Source organism: Primulina tabacum, chromosome 9 (genome assembly GCF_025594145.1).
Source record: "Primulina tabacum isolate GXHZ01 chromosome 9, ASM2559414v2, whole genome shotgun sequence".
NCBI classification, from domain to species: domain Eukaryota; kingdom Viridiplantae; phylum Streptophyta; class Magnoliopsida; order Lamiales; family Gesneriaceae; genus Primulina; species Primulina tabacum.
The window spans coordinates 30032529-30050743 of NC_134558.1; the positions used below are offsets into that span (position 1 = coordinate 30032529).

Genomic DNA, 18215 nt, shown 5'->3' on the forward strand with positions numbered 1-18215 from the left:
TTTGAATAAAGAACAAAGGCTTTTGCCCCTCTCATGTATTAGTTTCAGATTTAACTATTTATCATACACCCTGTGGTAGAAAACGAAACAGGGTTGTGCTAAGTGCTGTTGAAGTAATCTGCGTCAGGAACCATCTATTGCGACTGCGTGGTTAGGCTGTGAGGAGCAGTCTGTAAAACTCGGTGGATATAACCCGACGACATTCTGGTAAAAAAGGTAAAATTTTCAATTTATTATACGGAAGCATGATGAGCTTTTTATTTAAAAAAATTGATCATTTCATTATGGTATATAGGCTGAAAACCTTGCGTAACTGTATGTCTTGAGGATATAAGCCTTTAAGAACGGGCTCGATATGTCAAACAATGCCACGTACCATTAAGTATGAAGATAAAGGGTAATTTGAGAAATTTTAGAAAATTGGAGTAATATTTTATTATTTTCATTAATTCATTGAGATCGAAAATTTACGCTCCATCCGCAGCTCACAATCATGTCCCTTCGAAATAAAGATCATAATAAAATATTATCGATCTCTAAATACCATAAGTTCATATACATGCACGATATAACAAAATCATATAATTGCATCATTGCACAAGTCCCTCTTCATTTTCATATATATATATATTAAATTAACATTAATTACTAACTTTAAAAATTAATTTTTTATTCACTCGAAATTCATTTTGAGCAAACTAATATTTCAAAATTATCTACTTGAAATGTAGATTGTAATTTTCAAGTCAATTTTAGATTTTATCTAACATAACCATTTGATATAAATTTTCGAAAGTTAGTGAGCCTCAAACCCAATATTTCCAACATTTTGGAGATAAGATCTCACGAATCTTTATATGTGAGACGGATCACCCTAACGATATTCACAATAAAATAATAATAATCTTAGCATAAAAGTAATATTTTTTCATGGATGACCCAAATAAGAGATATGTCTCACAAATACGATTCGTGAGACCGTCTCCCACATGTTTTTGCCAAAAGATAAATAGTATTGTTTTTGAGAGAAGATTTTTATTGCGGATATCTAACAAGGTTATATTTTATTTATAAATATTATTAATTATCTATTTATTGATATTTGTGTAGATGATGATTAACGGGAGATATTGTAATTTTTTTAAAAATATATTATTTAGTAAAATATTCTGTAATATGGCACGTTTTGGGAAAGTAACTGAAAATAAAAATGTATTTTTTTTCTACAAATCCTTATTGTGAATTATACTACTATAATTATTTGCCCTTAATGATAAAAAAGAATAATATTTACACTCCCATAATTTTACTCTCCAATTTTGACACTTTTTATTCTATGTTATATCATTCATTGCCTTTATTTAGATAATTTTAATGTTTTTGATTTCTTTTAATCTTATTTAACTTTACTTTTTAGATTTTGTTGATTGAACTTATCAAACAATAAGATTAATAACTTATGTTAGGATCGAGTTAGAATTAGAGGCGGTCGAATAAATTCTTAAAAATTCTTTGAACTTTAAAGTGTTCTTATAATTTTTAAGATGTTAAGAACTATTCTTGAACGACTAGCTTTAATGAAACACTAATAGAGTAGTTGTGAAAACGGTCTAATTTGATTAGAGATAAATAAATGGTTGATAGTTTAACAAGAAACAGCCGAAAACTTGAATGTGGATAAATGTGAAGAACGTAAGTAAATGACACAAGTTTTCATGGATGTTCAAAGTTAAAATTCTTATGTCACCTTTTTTTCACTTAGGAAGGTTTTAACTAAAGGACTTTGGTTTTACAATGTCTTATAAGAACCTGTTTCAGTTAGGAGTTATCACACCGTCTAAATTGAAACTTTAATGATATGTTTACAAGGCATGTATTTTTAATAATCTTTGGTTCATGAGACAAACACAATAAGTAACAATGACCCAAATATCAGCTTTTTAACGAGTTGACTTGGTTGGGGTAGCACAGGTTGATACTTGAATATCTTAGTTAATCTGGTAAGCGTGTGCTTTGGTTGAACAGCTTGAAATGAAAGCTGTTGAGTGTGCTCAAACAATATGAAAATATGCAGACTATACAATTTGTTAATTCAGCAGTTGGAAGACTTGATTGTTCAGAGTTTCTGTTGTTTTTCACTTTGAATATTCTGCATATTTATAGTTGAAAAGCTCCAATGATCGGATTTACTTCTCAACGATCATATTTAATGTTTTTTGACAGTTGGACAAGTCATTTTCATTCGCCTTACGTATCATTTAGTGCTCTTTAATGTTCTTCTTATTTTTGTGACTTTAAGTTTATGCTATTTGAAAAGTTGACGGATCGTAAACCAAATAAGAAACATTATGTCACTTCGGGGGTTGGTAGGATACTGTATGATATTTTCATTTGCAGCATTCATCTGAACAATTTGACTTGCAATATACTTCTAGAAATGCTCAAAACTGCCCATTTGTAATGCAGTTGGAGTAAGACGATTTGATTCTTTCCATTACATTGAATTTTTGGACCGTTCAGTTTTTTCATATGATCTATTGCAGCTGGAGTTCAATAAATATATAATTTTGACTTCTTGACATAACGGTTTTAACTCCTAAACAACTTACAATTTCTGAATTTATCTAGTAATCTGAAAAACCTGTTTTGCATAAAAGATATTGGCTAGATCCTGAAACAGCTAGATGTTGTTTATTTTGTCAATCACCAAAACTTAAGGGTGATAGAAATATTCTAACAATTTTTTTCTTTTCGGTGATGACAAAACCAAGCTGCAAAACTATAAAATTAGTTACAAAAAAGACAGCATAACTGAGATTTAAGGGAAAAAAAATAATTGTATTTCATTGAGATAATGAAATGACAATTTTACAGGTATGTACATTTTTAAAATCCTATTACATCTACAATGTTAAATCAAATCATCATCTAATGTTTGAATCGCCACTGTCTCCATCCTTTTCCCTCGTATCTTCGTCAGACTGCCTCTTGTCTTCTTCAAATTTAGCCACGTCAACACGTCTTTTTTTCTCCTCTAACTTTTTTTAATCTAGTACTTCCCTTTTTGACATCACCATGTTGCATATGATCAATAATTTCTTGCAGCTGACTACCAATGGTAGTTTGGAGATGACCGAATATGGAGTCCATGTGTTGTTGGGATCGATTTATTTGACTTGATGGATTGATGCCAAAATTTTACATTTGACGCTTGGCTGTGGCTAGATAAGTGCTGAGAAGCATGAAGTTAGAGAACCAAGATCACGTAGAACATCTTTCCGAAAATTCTCAAAGGCAACGGTATGTGCAAACTGCTTGACCTTGACATTGTTGAAGGTTGTGGAGAGATTTTTTATTTGCATGTGAACTTGATATATTGGAACCTTGTAGGAATTATCATCGAACTCATAAAAGACATTTAAATTGATATAACACATATAATCTTCTTCAACAATTGGAGAGTCTGATCGGAGTTGTAGCTGATGGAGAAGAGGAATAGAAGAGCTTTCCTTTTGCAGATAAGCGGTTGAGACAGCGGTTGGAATTTGTGGATCTTATAATCGTTGTTCAACCACCATTTCTTATGCGCATGTTCTGCACTGTAAATAACAATTTCTGAGCCAGCAAACTTCTCAGGAGAAAGAGTATGACCTTCTTTAATTTTTTGTACCATCCGGGGAAGTTGGAATTGATTCAATGGTAGACTCTACTTCCTTATGAACTCCTTTCATCTGTACCATTTGGACTTGAAGCATAAGGGAGGAAGGATTCATATTCGATTGATCAAAGTAAAATCGTGATAATGATATTACAACTTCATCCACAGAGTTTAGTGGAACCTTTGGGAGATCTTGTTGAATTTGGATTTGGGGAGGAGAAGATTGAGAGGCATCTGTAGTCGATTCGGCCTGATGTTATAAGTCAAGGATTTGGTCTGGGACAAGGAGTATTTAGTTTGTAGAATTGGTCCACATGAAATGTTAGACAATAATGAGCAAGTTCGTAAGACAAAATGTGAACTCATTAATTCTTAGCTTGGTGGAAGATTGATTGTCAAATTTTTCTACCTATTTGATTGAAAAGAAACGTGCAAAATTTTACTTCGTTCACATAGAGTCAGGTGCTTAATTTTGCACTTCATATCATCCCATTCTCAAGCAATTCATCATAGTCATGAGTTTTCTTCTTACTCCTATTATTTTTATAATATTTGTGAGGTAATTTTCTCTTATATTAAGAAAGTTGTGTTTCTATTAAAACATAGTGAGCGATTATACACCATAAAATATTATATTGAAATTCTTTTTATCTTGTCTGTGGTTTTTCCTAATAAATTATAAGGGTTTTTCACGTAAATCTCGGTGTACAATTTTATTCTTTATTTTCATATTTAAATCTGCAAATGTCATATCTGGAACCAACAAATGGTATGAGAGCCTTGATATAAAATTTCTTAAAATTTTGAATATGCTTTGTGATTACAGCCTTGCCTGATCTTTCACATTAAAAAAGTTTTTTTTTAGATTTTTTATTAAGTCTAGAATATTTTAATTGTTGTAGATATAATAACAGGTAAGTATGAGATAGCAAAGTTCAATGGCATAAATTTTATAATGTGGAAAATAAAGATCCAATTAATTTAAAAAATTAAATTTTTTTGGCGACTATTAGAGATAGACTGGGGGAAATGATGGATAATGGAAAATAGAATGACATGAATGATAATGTTGTTGCCAATTTACACTTGGTCATAACAGGAGAAATATTGTCAAGTATATCTGATATAAAAACAGCAAAAACTATCTAGGATACTTTGACAAAGATATATGAAGTCGAGTCACTACACAATAAGATTTTCCTAAAGAGAAGGCTATATACTATTGGGATGGCGGAATCCTCATCAATGACCGATCGTATCAGCACTCTAAATATTAAATTTGCCTAACTCACGTCTATGAGGCGTAAAATAAAGGAAAAAGAATGTGCGGAGCTTTTACGTCAAAGTCTACCTGATTCATATGATCAACTTATCATCAATTTAACCAACGATATCCTCACAGACTTTTTAAACTTCGAAGATGTCTTAACTGCGGTCTCGGAAAATAGATTCGACACAAGAATAAAAAAAATAGGTTAGCAACTTTGAAGTAGGCAGAAGCTTTATCGATCATAAGAGGAAAATTTATGGACTGTGACTCCAGTGGGAACCAAAGACGAGGTAGATCAAAGTCAAGAAGTAAGAAGAAAAATATTTACGGCTTTAAATGTTATGATAAATGGCATTTTAAAAAGAGTGTACGAATATCGAGAAGGGTTGTCAAGGAAATCTGGCCAGTGCTTAAGCGGTAGCACATGACGTCTCGGAGAGAATAGTTCGAGCAATATGAACTAGTGTCAGGAGGATCTGTAATCATGGAAAATGATCATGCCTTGAAAATCGTTAGGGTCGGTACTATCAAACAAAAATGTTTGATGGCACCATTTGCACCATAGAGAAAGTACAACATTTGAAGAAACTGACGAAAAATCTTTTGTCCTTGGGGCAATTGGATGGTATAGAGTGCAAAATCGTTATCGAGAACGTGATCATGAAATTGTGAAAGGCGCACTTGTGGTTATGAAGGCGGAAAAGGTTGTTTGATACGATCCCGCCCACGAGATCTTTGATTTGTCCTGATCTTTGAAACAAGTAATTGATAGGTGTGATAATCGCCTCTAGATCACGCGGTCTAGCAACAATTAATCAACGATAGAAACAATCGCGTTCAAGAGAACCTTCAAAGAACCCGTCCTTGGCAACCCTCGTGATATTCGATTGACAAACGCCACAAAAGATAAATCTTTTGATAAGTTTGATTTGATACGACGCAAAAGTTATAACGAAACTTAAGCTTGTTTTTGAGAGAATTCTCAAAGAAAAGTTTTTATAAACTCAATCAATAATGAACAAAAGTTGTTTAAAATGATAGATTTTCGTCTATATATTGATACCAAATCAAAAGATATGAAATCTAGTTACCAAAATAATTAAAACTCTAATTTAGGAACAAATTCTCGCCAACACGTATCGGACACGGACCCCGTGTAGGCCTCCGAGTAAGGGTCCGTGTATGCTCGGAAAAATTACTCTCCGGGAAAACAATAGACACGGACCTCGTGTACAGGTCCGTGCTCGGGTCCGTGTAGGCTCAAGAATTCTCTTCCTCAAGTGTAATGGACACGGACCCCGTGTACAGGTCCGTGTACACGTCCATGTAGCCTCGGTCTGATCCAACAATGCTTGAATAAGGTTCTTTTGGCTTTCCAACGTACTCCCATGCATCACGAGCCCCTCTTCCTTGCTCATCACTCCCTTGAACACCATGCCCGGCCAGATTCATATCATTGTTGTAAATATGTATGTACTTTTGGGAGAAACACACAAAGAGACGGAACTAGTAGTTTCATCGATTGGTTTAAAAGAAGGATTAACAGTGTTATGGAAAAGAAAACTATGACATATGTCAGAAATAGGGTTGAAAATTCTCACAGAACGAAAGTTTTTGTTGGGACTTACAAAAGTGTCACTACCCTTTTGTGAACATCATGTTACCAGTGAACAAAATAGATTAAAGTTTGGCACTTCTACTGCCAAAAGCAAAAGCATATTGGGCCTGATTCATCTGGATGTTGGCAAGCACTGGTTGTATCCCTAGGAGAAGCAATATATTTTGTCTCGTTCATTGATGATTTTTCTATGAGATATTGGGTCTATCCAATCAAAAAGAAATTAGATATGGTCTTCAAAGATTTCAAAGCGCAGGTTGAACTTGATTCTGAAAATAAAATCAAGTATTATAAGACTGACAACATATAAGAATATATCAGTGACGAATTTGATGCATTTTGTCAACACGAGGGCATCAAAAGACAGTTCATGAAGGCTTACACACCTCAAAAAAATCAAGTGATGGAGAGGATGAACATGACGTTTTTGAATAGTTAAAGAGGTATGTTCAGAACCACGGGTCTAGCCAAGTCATTTTGGGCAGAAGCGGTCAAAATTGCTTGTTATATCATCAATCGTTATCCTCGAGTGGCGAATAATTTGAAGACGTCGATGGAGATGTGGACCGGGAAGTCAACTGATTATTTTCATTTTCTTGCATTTGGGATTCATGTGTATTTGTACAATGATCAAGAAAGATCGAAGTTTGATTCAAAATCTAGAAAGTGTATTTTCTTGAGTTATGCTGATGGAGTAAAAAGGTTTCGCTTGTGGGATCCTACTGTGACATGCTTGTCAATAGCAGGGATGTTAATTTCGAGGAAGATAAATTAAAGGCAGAAAAGTGCACACTGAATTCAGAAACTACTACGTTTCAGGTGGAAAATAAGACATGCGAAAATCAAATTTCTTGTGAAGCAGTACCGGAGCATGAGGAAAAAAAATATGTTGTGTCTGAGGTTTTCAATATAATGGAGTCAACTCGAGACAGAAAACAACCAGGTTGGCTCTCAGATTATGTCACTTAAAGCAATATTGCATATTGTCTCTTAACATTGGATGGTAAGCCATTGAGTTTCCATGATGCTACTCAAATCTCAGATGTATTCATGTGGATGACAGCAATGCTAGAAGAATTGGAGGCATTAGACAGATACCACAAGGGAGAAAAGCCATTGGTAACAAATGAGTCTATAAGATCAAGCGTGATGACAATAACTAAGTGGATCGGTATCGTACTAGATTGGTGGTAAAAAGATATGCTCAAAAAGAAGGCATTGACTTCAATGAGATATTTTCTCTTGTGTTTCGGCTTACAATAGTAAGTGTAGTGTTGGCATTGTGTGCGGTGTTTGACCTATAACTAGAACAGCTAGAAATGAAAACAACATTTTTTCGTGGATATCTTGAATAAGAAATCTATATGCTCCAGCCAGAAGATTTTGGGAAAACAGAAAAAGAGAACTTGGTTTGTAGGGTAAACAAATCTTTGTACGGTCTCAAATAGGCAACGAGATGTTGGTACCAGAGATTTGATTCATATATTATGAGTCTTGAATACAACAGACTGAATGCAGACTCTTGTACATATTTCAAGAGGTCTGGTGATGCTTATATCATTTTTCTGTTGTATGTGGACGACATGTTGGTAGTAGGCCCTAACAAAAGATCCTGTCAAAGAATTAATAGCATAGTTGGCTAGGAAATTTGATATGAAGAACTTGGGACCAACAAACAAGATTCTAATAATGCAAGTTCACCGAGACAAAAGTAACATATATATTTGGATTTCTCAGAAAAATTATTTGAAAGTCTTGCAATGCTTCAAGATGCAAGATAGAAGCCAATTTGACCCCTCTTCCTGTTAACTTCGAGTTATCCTCTAAGATGTATTCTAGCAATGAAGTAGAGAAGATGGAGATGTCTTGAGTACCATATATTAGCCATGAGAAGTTTTATGTTCGTCATGATCAGTACAAGACTAGACATAGCGCAAACAGTGGGAGCAGTTAGTCGGCATATGGCGAATCCTGGACGAGAGAATTGGAATATGGTTAAGATGATCCTTATATATATTAAGGGTACTAAATACTGCATTAGGTTTGGAGGATCGGATTTTACACTCATGAGCTATCTCGATTCGGATTATGCAGGTAATCCTAATAAGATAAAATCTACTATTTGTTATGTGTTTACACTTACAAGAGGAGCAGTAAGTTGGGTTTCAAAACTGCAAACAATTGTTGCGTTATCTACAACGGAGGCAGGATACATGACAGCTACTCAAGCTTGCAAGAAGACAATGTGGGTTAAAATGTTATTGGAGGAGGTCAGACACAAACAAGATGATGTTCCTTTGTTTTGTGATAGTCAAAGTGTCTTGTATATCGCAAGAAACCTAGCCTTTATTCCAGAACTCAACACATTGGAGTCCAATTTCACTTTGTTCGAGAAATAGTAGAGGAATGAAGTGTGGATATGCATAACATCCATACAAAAAATAACATAGTTGATGTTCTGATCAAGACAGTGACCACTGATAAGTCTGAGTGATGTAGATCCTCAAGTGGTCTAGCAGAAACGTAAGCAACAGTAAATGACAAGAATGAAAAGATATACATATATTTGATATTCAATTAAATCTCCAAGTGTAAGAAATGTCAGACAAGAATGATCAAGTTGGTAAGACAAAATAGGAACTCATTAATTATTAGGTTGGTGGAATATTGATTGTCAAATTTTGCTACCAATTGATTAAAGAGACATGTGCAAAATTTGAACGAAGCAAAATTTTCCTTCGTTCAAATAGAGCCATGCTCCTATAAATAGGTGCTTCATTTTGCACTTCAGGTCATCTTATTCTCAAGCAACTCATCATATTCTTGAGTTTTTTTCCTACTTCTACTATTTCTATAATATTGATGAGATAGTTTTCTCATGTATTAAGAGAGCGTGTTCTCTTTAGAAACACAGTGAGCGGTTGTATACCATAAAATATTATGGTGGAATTTTTTTATTTTGCTCCTTGTTTTTACCCTAATAATTTTTAAAGGTTTTCCACGTAAATTTATGTGTCTAATTTTATTATTTATTTTCATATTTATATCTCCATATGACACACCAGAAACATAAAATTAGAGAGATCATTTGAGTGTGAGAGATAGACTTTCATCTACTTACTGAATTTTCATTAGCGAAAAAGGTAAGAGAATTGGGTGAAATATAGGAGAGAATGGCAAGAAGTGTGACTAAATTCCCTGCAATTGTGCACTGAGAGATTTTCTCTGTTGTAAATTCTGAAACTTGTTTGAAGAGTTAATAAGAATAGTTGCTCTCCCATGGGACGTAGGTCGAATTAGTCTACCCGCGTAAATCTTTTTGTTCTTGTTTCTTCGGTCTACCGAATTAATGCCTCTTAGTTACATCATTTGGGACCCCAATATAATTCAAAACAGATCCTGGAAGTTAACGAATCAGACTTATTATTTAATGAAACATATGTCGAATATGAAACGAGACGAATCCACTAATCGTACCAACACAATACGCGTCTGCTCGCTTCGATCTAAATCATTAACTTAGCTGATCCTACTCCAGATTTATGTGAGAAAATAGTGATATTGAGATGGAGCAAGTTAAGTAAATAATTTGATGCGATTGAACTTGGATTCTAATGCAGCACAAGTTCCATATGAGAACGAACAGACGCACAAAATCTTTATCATACACATCGAATCACTTTAAATTATTTAAACACATTTTCAAGAAAATGAAGATCTGAAAATACACATTTATAATTCTGTTCATCTATTTTCCTCGTGCAAAATCCTTTTAAAATACGAACTTCTGTCAGCAGACAATGATACATATTTTGATCAAGAAATGGGAAGGTCACGAAAACCCTCATCATAAAGTCAGGCTAATCCCATATCATCACCACGGCTATCACCCCCACACCGAGCAGCACCGCGAAGAACTTGAAAAACGGGGTATCGAAGTAACAATTTCTCTGCGGCTTGAATCCCTTTGCCATTAGATGATTAATGGCTACATACACGAAAACTCCACAAGCAAGTCCCATCGAAATAGCGTAAACCCAGTCCGCCGCTCGTCCTTGTGTAGTGGCATCGAGTGCAATCCCTATCCCAACCCCAACCGGACTTGAAACAGCAAAAGCGAACGAGTAAGCAATTGTTGCTAATAAGGGTCTCTTCGGAATCATCTTTAGAAGAGCAATCCCCATAGCAATAGCTGCAAATATCTTGTGGAGTGAAATTGTCCAAAGGTTTCTCCATGCATCCGCCTTCGTATCTACAAATTCAACATTTTTGATCGTCAGCCTTTTGCATTAGTTAAATATTTGATCCGATCACATTCCTTGGACCTTTTATTTATTTATTTATTTATATATTATTTATTTATTACCTTCCGTTGACAAAAATATGTGTGTATAATTCTACCCTTAGGACAATACGATTCCCACAAACAATGGTCAGAAAGCAAAAAGTCCACTAGTTCTCGCCGGTATACTATACAAAAAGAAAACTTACTAATAAATATACGAAAGTAGTTGATAATTTGAGCTAGAAAATTAGAGAATTGTTTCGATTTTGGATTTTCCTCCAACAAGCCTTGATTGCAAACTTGCTGCACTATGTGCAAAAGAAGAAATCAGTTCACCTGCGACTCCGACAGCGATACCCTCAAAAACAGAGTGGAAGCACAGAGCCAGTATAAGAAGTATGGAGTCCCCCAGAGAAGTGGTCCTCAAGAAAACCGGGTCCGTTGCATGTGCCGCCTCTTTGCCGCCTTCCTCCACGGCTCTGCCGCTCTCCACCTCCACCCTAGCCTCCCTTTCTCCACCACTTGTCGCGTAAACAATCACACAGTCACCCAGCATGGTCAGCAGATAACCCGCAGAGGCCAGCATGAACGAGAACGGGTAACTCTTCGACGTGAGATCGCCAAATGTCTCAGTCGAATCACTCAAGAAATGCATCAACGACGTGCCCAAGAAAACCCCGCCGGCAAACTGAGTCCCCAGCAGGAGAAAACTCTCGTTCCATCTGTAGAAGTAGGGAGAAATACCGCCGGCGAATGTGCTCACAAAGAGGATGATAAGGCACCAAACCTTCACCAGAATCAACCCTTTCGAGTGCAGACTTCCACCGCCGCTGTCCGAGGCGGAGTCCATGGTGTCTTCGTCATGATCATCACCACCACCGTGACCCTTGATTCTGTGACACTGTAGCAACACGATGACTAAGAATGTGATCAAGAAAATTGACCTCGAAAATTTTATGGAAGCCATGATGAACTTCAGAGTTTCTTTGACAAATTTAGAACAATGATTTTTGGATGATTGATCATAAAATACGAGAATTAATTACCCTTTATGTGGTCAGTACTACTTCGGATTAATATAGTTTAATGTCGTAATTTTGCAGTACAAGAATTATTTTGACTTTTACAACGTTGTACTACACAAGAAACACAAGGTCGGATATATATATATATATACCTTGCAATTTACACCACTGACCTATGCCAATAAAAAAATAATAGTAATGGCAGTTCACATGTATAAATGATCAATCTAAAAATCTTGTTTATTAATGGAACGGATTTGGTGATGCTAATGATATTTTATGTTAATATTGGCTGATAAGATTGCAATATTTTATTCAATAACATATAGCTCGTGAGCTTTACCAATTATCATCAGATCAATAACATATAGCTCGTGAGCTTTACCAATTATCATCAGATTAATTTATCATCGTCTTTTAATAAATTATCAATTTTGATTCAATACATTTTAAAATACATTTATCGTTTTGCGATTTTGATATTCTGTATTATCAAAATTTGGTTTTAATCATGTATGATTCAGTTTTTCGCAATTTTTGCTATTTATTAACGAGCATGCTAATACGTGACAGTGAAAATATCGACTTCAAATATGATGCATTCCATCATAAAAATTATCAAAATTGTAAAACCAACAAATAAACAAATATAACGTACTAAAACAAATATATAATAATATAGAGACTCGAAATCATAAAAAGACAACAATACTTATTTCACATATAATAAAATTTAAAAAATTGAATTAATATTAATATGTTTTCATTATCTGCCGGCGATTGCTTGTTTTGATATAATATATAACGAGCTTTGAAATATCCACCTAAGGCAGGCAACTTCCACTGACTTATCCTCTTTCCAATTAGGCACGATAACGTAGGAGATGACGTGAAAAGGCTAAGAATATTGAAGATGTCGATAAAAAGAACAAAAAAAAATAATATATAAATTAATAATCATAACTTATAATTAAGAGTATACAATAAAAGTAATTTTTCTTCATACTATAGAAAAGTGAGTGTATGTTCGGCTCTTTTAACATTAGAGTAATTGACAAAAGACTATTTGACAAAGTAAAACATGCAATTAATTAATTATAAAAGAAAACGTGATGGAATGAATGTTCATAATCATGGAGGTTATATGATATAGTGTTTCTTCACTTGCTTGTCATATTTTTATGACAAAAACTTGTGTGAGACGGTCTCATGGGTCGTATTTTGTGAGACGGATCTCTTATTTGGGTCATCCATGAAAAAGTATTATTTTTTATGCTAAAAGTATTACTTTTATTGTGAATATTGGTAGGATTGACACGTCTCACAGATAAAGATTCATGAGACCGTCTCACAAGAGACCTACTCTATTTTTATATAGGCATGTCATCGGACGAAATCGGACCGGTTTTAAATCGAATTAATTCGATTCTAGATTATGAGGAATCGGGCCAATCTTGTATTATAACGGATTGAACTTTTACTGGATTGGGATATTAACTCAATCTCGAATCAGAATCATATTAAATCATAAACAAAAACTCTCGTTAGACAATCTCAAAGGTTATTTTCGCAGGACGGATCTCCAGCCTGACTTAACTCATGAAAAAATTGTTAATTTTTCATGCAAATAGTATTCTTCATGGGATTTTAGTTATTTTAGCTCATATTTAAATTGATTAAAATTAGCTTTCTTTAACAATTTTTTAATTAAAAAATAGCCTAATATAAATTTAAAATATTGAAATGCAAGAATGCTCAGATATTCAAAGATCAAATCCATAATCTCATGCTCAGTATAGAGACGTCCGAGTGTGTAGTCTCTGATTCTGACACTCAATATCAAGAAGCGGGCCTAAAATGTCGTCTGTTACCAGATCCCTCTCGACCCATCAGCAACTGTGACTCTCATACTCAACATGATATGCAATTCATCATAAATATATCAAAGTAGTAAAACATGTATCATGCAACATATAAGAATTATACTATTTTGGTCATTTCAGTCTGTATATTACGTACCTCTAAAACTCTCTGTAATGCCTAACCTCCTAATCCTAGATGTTACAACAAAACCAGGGTCTTACTACCTTGCTCGATTCATAATTTTAAAGCATGTCTTATAATCACCATAACTTCTCACTAAAGTGCTCGAAAATACTATCCTATAATACATGTGTCCATCGTTAAACTGGTGGGGACGCTAGCTTCTCGACTGATCTTTGAATTGTCTTTTTCTCCGAAAGAACCTCACAACTTTACTCGCCTATAAAAGTTTTCCAGAAATGCATAAAAACACAGCTAGAGACCGAGGGAAAAAACGAGAAGATGAACTGGTGCCATTTCCAAATGTATTCACATTCTATTTATAGGCTGCACTCGTAGGAGTTCGGAAGGTCTAGATTGTCTTATATCCACATGTCAAAATCTCATTTGTTCTAGTGGATTTCTCTGGATAAGAGAGATCGGAAGGTCCCAAATGCAGTCGGAAGGTCCGATCACATTGCCACTTGTCATGCTCTGATTGATCTTATCCGGATAATGAAATTGGATGGTCCGATCAAAGTTCGATGGATCCGAACAGTTTGGAAGCAGGTTTGGAAGCTCCGTTATTTTTTTTTAAAGTGTCGAGCCATTGCACGATGTTGGCTAAAATCGGAGTAAAAATTTGGAAAATAAATAAATAGAGTTGGGGATGAAGAGGGAAAAATGGCCCGAGAGTCGCTAATGAAGCTAGTTTTTACTTGTTGGAAGATCAAACTCAGTTGGAAGGAAAGAGCATGACAGTGACTCGTTGAGAATATAGCGGAGAGACGAAAGCTGGGTGATGCAGGAATGCATCATCTACAAGGAAAATCCTCACGACTAGAGTAGATGTGGCAGCCGGTCAACGTTGAGAGAAGTGGGGGTTGGACATCTGAAAGAAATTTGAAACCACCCATTGTTGTCGGAAAGGACATAAGAGACATGGGGTGATGATTCCTAAGAAAACTTGATAGTGCATGATCAGTGAATGGAGGTCATGTGGTAGGAGTCGAGAACTTTAGGCATGAAACATGTGCGAAAGGGTTGACAATGGTGTCATTTTCAACAAAGATGATGTATTGTGTGGATAACATCGTCGCAATGAGTAGATTGTAGATTGTGCAGGAGTAGAGTAGATGTGAATAAGGTGTTCTGCACAAGGGAGTTAAATGTCGAGCTAGATGATTCAGGACGAATGAAAAAACACAACAAAATATGCGACAGTGGACGGTGCACCAATGACGACTGTGAGTGATGGTTATTTTCATCGAATGTGAGATTGAAAGAGAGAGTGATCGTAATGCCCGAGATTTTAGTATTGTAATCAGACATTAATTAATTGACCGAATTGAGATTATAGGGGCTAAGGTAAGATGTGAAAGGAGAAGCCGGGCGTTAGTGCATAACAAGCCAAGAATTGGACAGAACTGTACTGGCGCCCGAGCGGTAGGAAAAGACCGCCCGAACGCCAATGCATCACAAGATTAAATTTGGACAAAAAGTCTGGCGCCTGAGCGGTAGTTTTTGACCGCCTGAGCGCCAATGTTGAACAAGCTGAACACTTGGACAGAAGGTTCGGCGCCCGAGCAGTAGTTTGTGACCGCCCGAGCGCCAGTGTGCAATAAGAAAAATACTCGGACAGAACGTTCCGCGCTCGAGCGGTAATTTATCACCGCCCGAGCGCCGACTGAAATGCTTGAAGAATAAGCCACATATCATGGCCATGCAACTTGATATATATATATATATATATATATATATATATCAAATATATCTATCAGTTTCCTTCAATTCGATCAGAAAAAAGAGAAACGAGAAGAGTTCCAGAGAAACTACGAGAAATCCTTACGCCTTTACGCCTCATAGAATTCTGATTTTGCAAGATCCAGCCGTTAGAATTTCAATCTGACTTTAGTACTGTGATCCTTTCGTTACAGTCTTCGACAAGACGTAAGTTTTACTACGTTTTCATATGATTTGAAAATATGATATGGAAGGAATCGGATATGATTCATATATGGTGTTCTTGACATAGTAGACAGCGTATAATCGAAACCAGATCAAAGAACGGATACCGTATGAAATTATTATGATTTTTAGAATGAATTTAACTGAGATTGATATCAGAATTGATTGGATTGAGATTTGATATCAGATTGTGTTGTTATCAATTATGAGATGTTGGGATTGATATCTGACTGATATTGTATCGCTGGGTATACTGAGATTATGCAGTTATGCCGTTGAAACAGAATTTGATTGAGTTCTGATTATATTCAGTATTGATTTGACTGGTGTATTGGTATTATACTCCTCGATATTGTTATTACCAGATTGAGTATGGATAGATTTTAATTCGAGACTTCGACTTCGTCAGACCGAGAAGAGAAATGTATAAATCAATGTTGATTCGGGATTGCACAACTCGAGTTTGATTTAACTTGAGTCTCCCAAAATCACATACTGAATTGTCATTGCCTCGATATGTTGCAATGTTTGAGATTGATATGCTTATTATATTGAGTTATAGGTAAGCATATGCTATGTGAGGAGTCATGGGTGGATGTACCTAGTCATGGGCTGATGTGCCTTGTTATTGGCTGAGTTGCCAAGTCTTCGGCTGAGTTGCCAAGACACCGAACGTTTGGTCATATTGATGTGGCTTAGAAGAAGAGCGACTTCTATCGCCGAGATTCGATATAGAGAGGACCAAAGTCCGTAAATAAGAACGTACCGCCACAACGATCGGGAGAGTAGGTGGGAGATTATTGCGTTCTTATTTCGATCGGGATCCCTAGATTAGGAAAGAGTCGAGTCAGAGTTTATGAGTCAGATATTGTGAATCAGAGTTGATTTACAGTTTTATATCGATTCATGTCTTTCAGATTTGATATATGTTATTGATATTGGTTTCATTCTTTTATATCTGTTATATGATTGCATGTATACAAGATTTATACTGGGAATGTATTTTTCACCGGAATTATCCGGCTGTTGTTGTGTCTGTATGTGTGCATGACAACAGGTGGGACAGGATCAGGATCAGGAAGAGGATGAGAGATTACGGTTAGCGTGGAGATCCGAGCTCAGAGGTAGAATATGATTCAGCACTTGATGTATAGTTGTTGAACACTAGATTGAGATAAAGAGATGTTGTACAAGACTTGTACTTTTATGTTGACATGTATATCAGATTAAATACATTACGTTTCCGCACTTGCATTTTAGGAAAAAAAATTTATGTCCCACACTACTTAATTGTTATATTGAATCTTAATAATGATTAAGAAAATGAATTAGCGTCCGGATCCCCACAGTGATGGTTGCTGATATTAGATTTTGAAATCAAAGCTTCAACAAAGGTAGTTGGGGATTTAAATATGAGAATTTTTAAATTTTAAGGAAATCAATATTTCTGTCAAAATATTTGGAGAAGATTAGGAAAGAAAATGTTCTATTTTTTGAATTTGGATTTCGAATGAGACCAAAAATCGTAGTTTGACTCCTTATCTTTTCTATCAAAGTTCACTTTTGTCTTTTTTTGCCAAAGTTCACAAAAGTTGATCTTCTTGGGCTTCAGAGAAAAATTAGAATGGGTTATAAGAGAATATATATGTGTGTGGGAATTTTTGCCCAATGATCCAATAACTGTGAGGGCATTTGTATGCACTAAAAAAAAATTCAGGTCTGACATGACAAGCACATGAAATTTTGACGATAATGATTAAATAAGCTAAATTTATTTTGACCCAAACAGTGTGTACACACTGCATAGAGCTAGGAATGGCAATGGGTAGGGTATGGGTCGGATTTCATACATTCATCCTCATACCTATTTATTAAATTCATCCCCATATCCATCCCCATACCCATCGGGTATTAATTTCATCCCCATCCCCATACCCATCGGATTATCGGATACCCATACCCTACACAAATACCCTATTATCATATACAATTGAATTTTTTCAAATTTAAATTGTTTCATTGAAGTTATGAATATTTAAAAAATTATTTAAATGAACAATAAGAAAAATTATTAATGATAAAAATTTGCAAAATAAACTTTATAGAAAAAATAACAAAATATTAAAAATAGTTTATATTAGTTGAACAAAATTACTTGGATTTGAGAAGATGAATATTTAATAAATATAATTTATATATATATATATACATATACACATATACATACATATATATATTATTTATTTATTTAAACGGGTATTCGAGTCGGGTGTGGGTCGGATTATATCAAACCCGCCTCCATACCCAAACCCGAAAATCCTCATACCCGATTACCCAATTATTTAATTGGGTCTAAAAATCCCTCCATA

The 18215-nt window shown here is 35.0% G+C and overlaps 1 protein-coding gene across 1 annotated transcript; it reads right to left on the bottom strand.

Moving 5' to 3' along the window:
- Positions 1-10122: 10122 nt before the first annotated feature.
- Positions 10123-11870, bottom strand: LOC142555149 (zinc transporter 2). Its single transcript, XM_075665857.1, has 2 exons — positions 11168-11870; positions 10123-10798 (listed from the first exon to the last, which is right to left on the bottom strand). Exons 1-2 carry the CDS (start codon positions 11796-11798, stop codon positions 10407-10409), a joined length of 1023 nt encoding a protein of 340 aa, XP_075521972.1. The 5' UTR covers positions 11799-11870; the 3' UTR covers positions 10123-10406.
- Positions 11871-18215: the final 6345 nt, after the last annotated feature.

Excerpts from the sequence above, each read along its gene's own strand:
- LOC142555149 (XM_075665857.1), bottom strand. The coding sequence starts at position 11,798 with ATGGCTTCCATAAAATTTTCGAGGTCAATTTTCTTGATCACATTCTTA. Across the intron at positions 10,799-11,167 it reads TATCGCTGTCGGAGTCGCAG|ATACGAAGGCGGATGCATGG; the intron begins GTGAACTGATTT and ends TTGAATTTGTAG.